The 12,188-nt window shown below is 44.3% G+C and overlaps 1 protein-coding gene across 1 annotated transcript in view; it reads right to left on the bottom strand.

Annotated features, from left to right (window-relative positions):
- Positions 1 to 12,188, bottom strand: part of SLC15A5 (solute carrier family 15 member 5) — a 47,651-nt gene that overhangs the window by 24,543 nt on the left and 10,920 nt on the right. The window contains exons 4-6 of the mRNA XM_081210167.1: positions 8,437 to 8,606; positions 2,835 to 3,055; positions 1,515 to 1,701 (exon numbers count right to left, since the gene is read on the bottom strand). Of these exons, the coding sequence (XP_081066293.1) occupies positions 1,515 to 1,701; positions 2,835 to 3,055; positions 8,437 to 8,606 (578 nt within the window). The remainder of the gene's footprint in view (positions 1 to 1,514; positions 1,702 to 2,834; positions 3,056 to 8,436; positions 8,607 to 12,188) is intronic.

Raw genomic sequence — 12,188 nt, 5'->3', positions numbered from 1 at the left:
TTGGAAAGGCACATTTGGAGGGATTGCTGATGCCCTATTGCTATAAACAAATCCAGAAAGATTCTGGAACGCTCGGTGGCTCGTAGAGTGGCAGAGCTGGGGGGACGAGTCATTGACCATCCTAACATCCAATACAGCAAGGTGGCCCTCTACCGCGAGGATGGCATACATTTTTCCAATGACGGAAACGATGTTTGGCTGGCTGACATTTCTGCTGGGATTAGGGATTGGTTGCAGGTCTGAGGGTACTGGCGGCGAGCTTCGCTTGAGTGGCGGTTAGGCATTGGTAGGGGTATTGTTATGTAGATGAATGGGGGGGAGGAGCGCCATCACCTCCTCCGGATAATGAAGGGTAGTCCGGTAAAGGACTCCAGGGGGCGTGGCCACGTCCGAAGCCTATGGAGGCCAGGTGACCCCTGCTGGTGTTAACCCTTCCCGGCCTTCAGGCTGATGGACTGAAGCCGGATAGTCGTTAGGACCAATGCCTAAGGCCAATACCACTCATCACCTGTAACCAATAAAGTTGTGGCCAACTTTAGCCCATTAACCTTAATTATGTTGTCTTGTGTCTTTTTCTGCTGGGGGGAGGCGGGAACTCGCCACACAATGCAGGAATCGCAGCCAAAGAATCCCAGACAATGGCGACCCAACCTCTGTTTACAAACCTTCCATGAAGGAGAGTCCACCATCTTCAAAGGGAGCCCATTTCACTATTGGGCAGCTCTTGTCAAAAATGATAGGGAGGTATGGAGTGGCAATCACATCCTCTCCCATTTCGTCTACACTACGCTTGAATGACATTATTGACTGTTGCCCATTGGGACTGATAGGATGGAAGATAGAGTTGCCAATGTAGTCTATGAAGGTCTGACCTCTGGTGCCAATTCTGCTTCCCTGAAAGGTGTTAATAGATCCCTTTTCAGATGATGTTCCCCCCACCCCCGTACTTCTTCATTCAGGGCAAGGTGGTGTTTAACAAAGCTGGTGGCAAAACATTGGGCTTAGATGCGGAAAACCCATATTTAGTTTTATTTATTTACAGTACTGATATTGGCCACCCAGCAACAAAATTCTCCATGTAGCTTGCAGAAAATGTCAGATCTCTGCACAGCCATGAGTTTGCTGGATGACTTGGGGCCTACCACTGTCTCTCAGCCTAGCCTACCTTGCAAGCATTGTTGTGAAGGTACAAGGTGTTTAAGATCTCTTTGGGAGGAAAGGAAAGCTGCAAAATGCAATGAACAAAATAATTGTAATGTTTTCCCAGCGTAAAACCACACATTGCTCAGGTATTGAAGACGTGCTTAATAATGAAGGCACCACCTTACAGATATACTGTCAAGGAAAGGTAAGAATCAATGAAGCCACGATCAATTATACCCAAGCGTTTTAGTTAACAGATCCTCCGCATCACCTCAAAACAATTCATTAAATTTACAAATACTGTTTGGCTGCCAAGAAACACAAAAACCAATAGCTCTTGCACATGAAAATTAGTGTATATTAGTACTCACCAATACAGACTGCAGAGAATCGTCCACTTGTTTCAGGACTAAAGAGACAAGTGTTGAGACACTCCAGCACAGGAACCAGAATTAAGAATGGCAGGATGCTTATCACATTCATGGCTGCTACTGGCAAGAGAAACCCATTCAGATTCAAATTTGAATTCATTGCCTGCAGATAATATCCTGATGGTATCTACGTCAAAAGGGGGAAAGACCATAACATTTGCTTGTTGGCATAATCGGCTTCTGTTTATAGGGGGAACAGTTCCCCCTGTTTTGTCCATGCCCATTTTAAAGGTGAATGCTTTATTCTAGGTTGATATAGGAGAAATGAGAAGGCTATGGTTGGAACACGCACAATTTATTTATTTATTTGTAAGGATTGTCAACGCAAGGGGCTGTCTCCTCCTTCCATGAAAGTGAATTCTATAAATTCAGATTATGCATTGTGTGAAGAACATCCTTTTCGCAGTTCTGAAGTCATTGCCAGGCTGCCTCAGTGTAGGACCCCAAATTCTAGAATTAGGGATGGAGGATCCTTTCTCTATTGCCAGCCATAATCCTACAAACCAAAAATCATCTCACTATTTGCTTTTGGTTTTCTGTACTAAAAAGTTGCAAGCGTTTTTGCCTTTCCTCACCAGAAAGATATGCTCCAACCTCTTGATTATTTCATTCCCTCTTTTTTTCCTATAACCATATTGCCCTGCAGAGGGCACTTAAAAATTCAGTTCCAAGATACTTCCAAGTACTTCAGAATCTGCTGCCGCATCTCCAAAGAGCCTGCAAGGACAGTTCCTGGTAGAACCACAGCCATTGCCCGCTTTCAAAATTACAAGGCTGTGAGTGGTCACCTTTCAAATTTACGAAATCATGAGCGAAACAGTAGTTTTAGATTGAATCAGACATAGCATTGAAGTATGACAGGATCTTGTGGCACAATGACCTATAGTGGCCGTTATGCCCTTCAATTGCCCTGGAAAAACAGGGAAATCTAGTGTTTTCCCATAAGAGCATGGCGGCCATTGGGGGCATCACAATACCATGTCATGATCTCACCCCAGAAAAAAAAATGCCTTTTCCAGGCTGCAATCTTGTGTGGCACCTCAAAACACATGTTTTTGGGTGCCATGCCTGAAAAAATGTTTTTCTGGGGTTGCGATCTCACGTGGGTCATGTGACTCACACAGAAGTGAGGCCCTGGAAGATGGCATTCCCATTTTTCGTTGCAGTGTCTTGGAGGGTATGCATTATATTATAAATCTGCCTCCTCTGGGATTGCAATTCAAAAAATGGATTTAGAACTACGAGGAGTCACACCCTTACCTGTACAACACATATCCTATAGAGGATTTGGAAGGCAATGAAAGGGAAGAGACGGACAAGCAATTTTGTGCTTTCCACTTGAGTTTCGCTGTACTGGCCGCCGTAGTTCTCCTTGGCATGGTCTAGCCAGTTTGTGACATCCCCACTGAAGTAGCGGCATTTTACACAGCATACTCTCAGTGCATTAGCAACGACGCCACAGACTGTCAACAGGCCATTACCTATGGAAAAGTGAGAGAAGGCAATGAACCACAACAGAGTCATTGAATCATCAAACTGTAGAGTTGGAAGTCCAACCCCCTGGGAAAATTATCACAACATTTTCTGAGATTGCAATTCTGGGAAGGAGCTGAGGTCTCCTGACAACACCAAGGACCCTTAACAAACCCTTGCGAAGAGCTGTATGAATAGTGGCGCTGTGGTCTAAACCACTGAGTCTCTTGAGGTTGCTGATTGGAAGATTGGCGGTTCGAATCTGTGTGATGGGTTGAGCTCCCATTGCTCTGTCCCAGCTCCTGACAACCTAGCAGTCTGAAAGCATGCCAGTGCAAGTAGATAAATAGGTACTACTGTGGCGGGAATGTAAATGGCATTTCCGTGCGCTCTGGTTTCCGTCATGGTGTCCCGTTGCACCGAAGTGGTTTAGTCATGCTGGCCCCATGACCCGAAAAGCTGTCTGTGGACAAACACCATGTCCCTTAGCCTGAAAGCAAGATGAGCATCGCAACCCCATAGTCGCCTTTGACTGAACTTACCCATCCAGGGGTCCTTTACCTTTACAGCTCCATATATAAATTGGAGTTGGCTCTGGAGTAGCAAGTATATATGTTTAATACATACATACCCAAATATACACACAGTTGTTGGACTTTGGTGGCTACATTACAGGAGCAGATTAAAATGTTTTGCAAGAGATAGTCCTCCCTTCTCGCTCTTTCTCCTGAAAAATCTTGGCTCCAGTATTCTATTCCTCTGACCTTGAACTAATCTATATTACTTAATTACAGTTCTTAAAAAGTCTACATGGCTCTCTAGATGATTCCCCTCCCCTTCTCCCAATCTTTGGTCAACTGCCAATTGTCAAAATTACAGCTAGGTGAAGAAATGCAAATGAAATCCCTGCTTGACATATGCATGGCCCACATTTGGAAAGGGAGAGAAAAGCTACCTTAAAATAAAATGCAATCATTTCTTTAAGGTCACCTATGGACTTGAATTATTGACTTGGGGGAAGAATTCCAGACGACTCATCTGATTGGAAGAAGCCAAAATAAGGTTATAAACTCAGCTATTAAGAAGAGGGGGGAAAGGAGCTAACCAGGCAGCACTCAAGCTGCCTCCTAAAAGAGAAACAGTGAAGGAGGAGAAGAACGCCAGCAACAAAAAAAGTGCAAACTAAACTGCAGCAAAAATGAAGACTTGTGCAATTCTAGAGGAAGTAGCACTGAATGCAAACCTAGGAAACTTAAATCCCAGTGCCGCTACAAATCCGCAGGCTGATCTTAAACAACTCATTTTTAAAGATGAACTACACTATTACCATTTGCGTATCGAAGCCCCGTGACCACCCTCTTCCCTAAGGTGCAAATAACTAGACAACACATGGCATATTGGTTTGGGATCAAATAAGGCCACAACTTTATTGGCTACAAATGTGAGGTTTGGCCATAGGCATTGTGGTAAACAACTGCACATGTCACTCCCACCCGTCCAACGGGAGTGTTTCTAAGGGTGAAGGCAGCCATACTCGCCTATGAAAGTTGCACCAAAATTTGTTCCCCTCTTTCATAATTTTTCCAATGCAATTTCTGTTCTCATAAGTTTATGAAGAATGGTTGAAATAAAATGTGCAAGATTTATTTTAATTTTAATTTTTTGGCACAGTGCTGTTTGTTTGCTACAATAAACCTCCGGTATCTCTTTCCTATATGCCCCATTCTGGCTGGAAGGAATACAGGCACCTTTGTTAGCAGCAGAATCGAAACTGCTCATTTCGTCTGCTATATATAACAAAATACCAGATTGAAGGTAACGAAGGGGGTGGGAAGAAACGAGTGGTGTTTTCTCAAGAAAGTCTTGTCCTGTTCTTAGTGGCCAAGATATACTCTATTTGCTGTCTTGAAAAATTAACAGAAATTAACAAGATTTATTTTTAAGCAATTATGGGGAAGAACGCCAAGACATTAGCATACTTGCCGGCAGTCAAAACAACACAATACACAGACTTAAGGGCCTGTTCTGCCATAGAAGTTCTTACTGCCTTCTCTGTCATCCCAGAATGCAAACAGCAAAGGCAGCCAAAAGGTAAAGGCAGATATAATGATATTAAATGGATTGGAAGCAGGCTGGTAATAAACCCGGTCAGTCCAGCACCACTTCCACTTAAGGCCGGCCCTACAATGAGGCAGACTGAGGCTGCCTCAGGTGGCAGATGCTGAGGTGCGGGGAAGGGACAGAAATACCCCTACCCTACTGCCCAGAAGTACACTGGAAGATACTCTCCTTTCACCAGTATCAGAGTAAGGTTCAACTACAATTCAACTTGGCTTCTGTACATGCCTTATGGAAGGGTGCCATCTTGTCCTTCACCTCGGGCAGCAAAACATCTTGAGCCAGCCCTGCTTCCACTGATGACACCACCAGAGTGGCTGGTTGGAAGCCCAGCATGCATTGTCACACTATGACTAGGTGGCCTGCGGCCCGACTTAGTCAATTGTCCATGTCCTCCCTCCATTGTTAGGTTTCTTTATCTTTGAACTGGACTTGGGCCAGACTGTGTTATGAAATTCTATTCAATATTGAGCCAGAGCAAAATTCCAATGCATAGTTAGCAGAGTAAAAACTTAAACACATTGCAAGATTCCCCCAAAATAGACCAGAGGCAGTTAATATTTCATCCAGCAGAGCTTTACTGCTACTGAAGGCAAATGAGCATAACGGTCACAAATCCAATACATTCAGGATTGGCACTGTCCATAAGAAATCCAGTTGCAGCAGACTTAACTTAAACTTACAATAACTTATAATAAGTCTAAACATTAACACTAAGCATACTTTGTACAGAACACCACACCAGAAGGAAAAGAGATAGAAAGAGAAAGTGAAACTGAGGCTCCTTCTGGTCTTACTTTTATAGTCAGCAAGACCTTGACAGAAGAGTTAACAGAACCAGTTTAAGCCAGCTGTACTCAGCTTCTCTGAAGGAATAACCCAAACATCATGAACCTTCTGCTCGTTTCTTTCACACAGAGAAGCTTCCAGAACCCTCTTGAATTACAGTGGTGCCTCGCAAGACGAAATTAATTCATTCTGCGAGTTTTTTCGTCTTGCAAATTTTTCATCTTGCGAAGCACAGTATTAACGGTTTTAAGAAAAAGGAAACAAACTTGCAAGACGTTTTCGTCTTGCGAAGCAAGCCCTTTCGGAAATTCGTCTTGCAAAGCAACTCAAAAAACCAAAAACTCTTTCGTCTTGCGAGTTTTTCGTCTTGCGAGGCATTCGTCTTGCGAGGTACCACTGTAATTAGAATAGGAAAGATCTCTACACACCAGATTTTCTGTGACCATTGGGCCACTCTGCTCTTTTTTAAAAAAAATTCTGGATTTGAATTTCTGTGTGCTGGGTGGCTGGGGGAACAGTTGGGGAGGGGTTTGCAAGAATCTGGAAGCTTGTGTGTTTTTTTCTGCATTTTTATGATTTTCTGTGACCATTGGACCACTCTGCTCTTTTTTAAAAAAATTCTGGATTTGAATTTCTGTGTGCTGGGTGGCTGGGGGAACAGTTGGGGAGGGGTTTGCAAGAATCTGGAAGCTTGTGTGTTTTTTTCTGGCATGGAGAGGCTGCCAGTTCTGATGTTTCTGCGGCTGAAGACTTTGCAGCGGAGTTCCTGGAGGTTGTGAAGACGGAGGGCTATGTTCCACAGCAGGTCTTCAACTGCGACGAGACCGGGCTGTTTTGGAAGAGGATGCCCAAAAGGACTTTCATCACACAGGAGGAGGCCAAGTTGCCTGGCCACAAGACCATGAAGGACCGTCTGACCCTGCTCTTCTGTGCCAACGCAAGCGGCGACCTGAAGATCAAGCCCTTGCTGGTGTACCACTCGGAGAACCCACGGGCCTTCAAGAGACACAAGATCGACAAGGAGCGGCTGAGTGTCATGTGGCGATCCAACAGCAAGGCTTGGGTCACACGTGTGCTGTTTGTGGACTGGGTCAATCTTGCTTTTGGCCCTGATGTCAAGCAGTACCTGCTGGACAACGACCTGCCGCTGAAGGCTTTGCTTCTGATGGACAATGCTCCTGCTCATCCTAAAGGCCTTGAGGTGGACTTGTTGGAGGAGTTCAGCTTCATCAACATCATGTTCCTGCCGCCTAACACCACGCCACTGCTCCAGCCGATGGATCAGCAGGTCATCGCCAATTTCAAAAAACTCTACGCCAAGGAGCTTTTCAGGCGATGCTTCGAGGTGACTGACTGCACCACCATCACCCTGCAGGAATTCTGGAAGGACCACTTCAACATCGTCACCTGCTTGAAGATGATCACCACGGCCTGGAATGGGATCAGCCAGAGAAATTTGAATTGCGCTTGGCGCAGCCTGTGGCCGGACTGTGTGGCACCAAGTGACTCTGATGCACCAGAGTCAACAGTGGTGCAGGACATTGTTGCCTTGGGGAGGACCATGGACCTGGAGGTCACGGAGGAGGACGTCTGCAAGCTGGTGGAGGAGCACGACGACGAGCTGACCACCGTGGAGCTGGTCGAACTGCAGGCAGAGGCTGCGCAGGAGCAGGCCTCACTGGAAGAGGAGGAAGCAACTGAGGAACGGCTGTCCTCCAAAGAACTGAGGGACATTTGCCTGAAGTGGAAGGAGGTGCAGACTTTTGCAGAGCAGCACCACCCTGAGAAGCACGTGGCACATGACGTTGGGAACATTTTTGATACGAGGGTCATGTCGCCTTTCAGGGAGGTGCTGAAAAGGCGGATGAAGCAGCAGACTATGGACAGGTTCTTGAGCAAGAAGCAAAGAGTGGAAGAGGAGCCTTCTTCGAGTGGTCCCCCAGAGTCTTAGAAAATGTACTGTACACTTTGTTGATTTTTAAATGTTTTTCTGTCATGTTTATAAAGTTAATTTATTTTCCCTTCAATTTTTGAACTGCTCTTTACAGTATGTGTGACTTTAAAGAGCAGTTAATAAACTGTTGTTGTACCAAATTTGGTTTTGTTTGGACTTTTTTTGACCATAGGAACGCATTAATTGATTTTCAATGCATTCCTATGGGATTTCGTGATTCGCAAGACGAAAAATTCGCTAGACGACAAAACTTGCGGAACGAATTAATTTCGTCTTGCGGGGCACCACTGTAATGGCAATACTCAGGGCCTCCAGGACTTTCCCAGGTGGCCTTGATATGCCAGGCTGCAATACGTACCCCGGCAATAATATATCACACTGGAATATATGCTTTTGGACCCCCCTGAGTACAAATTAAATAGATTTAAACCTGCAAATTTTCGAACTTTGAAGATTTTCTTTCTCTCCTGCGCCCCAAATTTAACCACCACCACCACCAAGGATTCTTCACGTAATTTACTGGGTTACCTTTTGGGGGCTGGTAAATCATTTCACTGCGTGCCATATGGATGGTGATCAGCGCCATCAGGACAGACACAAAGGGGATAAGAAAGCCAAGGTTTTTGGCCACCGACTGCTGGATGTATGAAATGATGACCAAGACAATGGCAGAACTTAAATTTTCCAGCCAATAAAACCTACAGGAGAAAAGAAAAGAAATGTCCACAAGAGTCATTTTTGGAGGGATGGGAAGAAGAACCATTATTCATTAGAAGATATCAGTTTGTTTTAAAATTACATTCTTTCTGGACTATAGTTTTGGGGGAAACAGGTCCATTGTTGGTAATGTCCTGTGCCTTCTTTTCCAAATTTAAGGCAACAACTCCCAAGCTACACCAAAATACTCCCATTAATCAACAAAGACCATCCTAGAACCTCAGATGGAATTTTGTTATTTCAAGATCTTATAAGTGTACTCCATTATTGCATGGGCATTAAGAAGTGCCTCTGTGTTCTCTTCCCTGGTTGGCTGTTTTCATATATCCTCTCTGTTTATAACCAGGAAACTGAATGGTTTGTCCAAAGAGTCACAGAAGTGTTGAAGAAAATAATTCCAAGTGCATTGAAGTCAAATATTTATTGGCATCACCAAATCACACAATACCCCCCCCCCCAACTAATAGCATAATCTGCTGCAGCTTCTAATCCACTGCGGCATCCAGTTTATTTTACAGTAATGATATGATAACACTAACTGCAACACCCGCTACCTATAAGATGATCCTACTAATTTAGAATTCATCTCAACACTTTAAAAACAGAGCCAACCGTCCCCTACTCTCTGACATTCTTCATCCGCCTTCATTGTTCGAAATCATGCAGGTGATATGGGATGCATATGCAATGAAAAAGGAAGAACCTACCAAAGAAATGTATTTTTCAATATTTACAGATAGATAGATGATAGATTGATTTATTTCTATGTATCTCGTGAATCTCTCAACAGAAACTCCTACAATTTGTGGAGGTTGTTTTCCCATGTAAACAGTCAGACACCCAATCACCAGAGTTTGCTATTAGAGGAAAAATCTGCTGATCTGCTGCAATGTTTAGTCAATCAACCAGTTAAAAAGGTGCCCCAGTTAAAAAAATCAGGCACTGGTGCTTTTTTAAATAAATGTTTAAATACAAGAATTGCAAGTGACAATGGCCATCTGAAGAAGAGGCAACCCCTTTCCCCCACATAGAAGAGAATGCCTCTTAACATCTCTGACATAGACGTCAAGCTACAAAGAAAGTAAGCTTTCCTTATTCCAAAACAATCTTTTTGTTCCTATGGAAGTTCATGTTGCTTTCGTCCAATAATCAATCAATTAAAATTCATACAATTAATCAACTAAGATTTCTTTAATCATACTGACAGCCATAATTCTGAAGTTTTTTCCCCCCACTCAGTAATTTGAGATCAAGAGTTATTTAAGGACTCCAAAGGTCAGGGCAGAACCTTTACAAGTCGGAAGCCCAGAGAGACCATAAGAATCCCCAGGTTGGCTTTAACTTTGAGCAAAATCATCTTTCATCTTGTTAGAGCAAAGAATGACAGCGGATGAGTCAGAGCAGAGCAGAACATCCGCAAAGAGAGCCTGGTGGAATACAGACAGCAGGCAGCCAAAGGGGGAGAAAACAATGACAGACCCAATTTGAGTAAATTTAACACTACCGAGAACCCTTCGGCGGCTGTCAGGGTGGTATCAAAATGTCGGGAGCACCAGGAAACGGAGTTTCCCCAAGGTCACCATTGAAAGCTCTGAAAATGTCAACGCTGTTTATTTACTTAGGACCATTTCGGATCCCATTAAACACACGTACGCAGAGGCACACATTTGTATTGAAAATAAGCCATGTGAGCTTATCTTGCTTGGCTTGAAGATGGCTCAAGTTTGCCACAAGGAACAAGGATGAGTAACAGTTCTGACTTCGCTCACAGAAATGAAGAGAATCTTGCACACTCAATTTAGAGCCATTGTGGTGCTGCGGTTAGAGTGTTGTACTAGGACGTGGTGGGGGGTCGGGTTCAAATCCCCATTTGGCTGTGAAGCGCACTGGGTGACCTTGGGCCAGTTACACCCTCTCAGCCTAATCTACCTCACAGGGTTGTTGTGGGGGTTAAATGAGATGGGTGGGAGTCGTACATGGCACTTTGAGACCCTTGGAGAAAAAGGAGGGGATATAAACCCAATAAATAAATACATTGTCATCAGGGGGTAATTTAAGACAGAATAAGACCATGGTCCCATCACCTCCTGGCAAATAGAAGGGGAAGAAATGGAGGCAGTGAGAGATTTTACTTTCTTGGGCTCCATGATCACTGCAGATGGTGACAGCAGTCACGAAATTAAAAGATGCCTGCTTCTTGGGAGAAAAGCAATGACAAACCTAGACAGCATCTTAAAAAGTAGAGACATCACCTTGCCAACAAAGGTCCGTATAGTAAAAGCTATGGTTTTCCCAGTAGTGATGTATGGAAGTGAGAGCTGGACCATCAAGAAGGCTGATCACCGAAGAAATGATGCTTTTGAATTATGGTGCTGGAGGAGACTCTTGAGAGTCCCATGGACTGCAAGAAGATCAAAGCTATCCATTCTGAAGGAAATCAGACCTGAGTGCTCACTGGAAGGACAGATCCTGGAGCTGAGGCTCCAATACTTTGGCCACCTCATGAGAAGAGAAGACTCCCTGGAAAAGACCCTGATGTTGGGAAAGATGGAGGGCACAAGGAGAAGGGGATGGCAGAAGATGAGATGGTTGGACAGTGTTCTCGAAGCTACCAGCATAAGTTTGACCAAACTGCGGGAGGCAGTGGAAGACAGGAGTGCCTGGCGTGCTCTGGTCCATGGGGTCATGAAGACTAAACGACTATAAACAGCAACTACAAGAAATTACACCTACCTGCACATAATGTCAAAAAAGAGGCACCCTCTTTTCTGCCCATCTTCCCCTCTCCACAAATGTGAAATAATAGAAGGCATGTTCTGATCATGCCTCCCACTTGCCCGGATGTGGGTGGGTGGTAGTCAACTGCAGTTTATGCAGAATAGACTGACTGAAATTAATGAACACGACTCAGGGTGCGTCCCCCCCTCAGAGTGCAGCGAAGTTGTTTTTCTGGTGCATTTCACAGCTCTTCCCACACCTAGCTGTTCACACCAGGCTGGCTTCATTTGTTTCTGTGGTGTGGGGGCACACCACACCTTGACTAGAGATGAACTAGGAATGGCTTATGGACTCCAACTGTCAGGAAACTGGTTTGAGGAACAACGTAGCAAACAGCAGTATTCTGTAACAAAGCGCAGGATACGAATGCGTTTTGGTAACGTGAGTGCACAGTAGACAGGGGTGTGAACACAGTCTAAGTCATGTCCATTCATTTCAATGGACTACTCTGAGAAAAAATGTAGTTTAACATCACCCTGCAAGTATAGAAACCTATTAGTTTTGATTGGATGAAATGTAACCAACTGCGCAAAAACTGAGTCACATCCCTGTCCACTCTTGCCTCTGGCCCTCTCCATCACTGGAACACGGCCCCCATAAAGTTCTCTACGAGGAAATGTGGCCCTTTAGATGAAAAATCTCTTCACACCCACCCAGTTCAAAATGAACTATGATGGTGGCCATCACCAGAACTTGGGACAATGAATTACATATGTTAAAATTATGGAAAAATAGAAAACCTTACGGGACTTGTGACTCTCATTGTGGTATAAAATATATGGAGT

The sequence above is a fragment of the Podarcis bocagei genome (genome assembly GCF_964188305.1).
Source record: "Podarcis bocagei genome assembly, chromosome: 10".
Classification (NCBI taxonomy): domain Eukaryota; kingdom Metazoa; phylum Chordata; class Lepidosauria; order Squamata; family Lacertidae; genus Podarcis; species Podarcis bocagei.
Note: the sequence above shows the minus strand (reverse complement) of the source record. Positions and strands in the feature narration are given on the sequence as shown.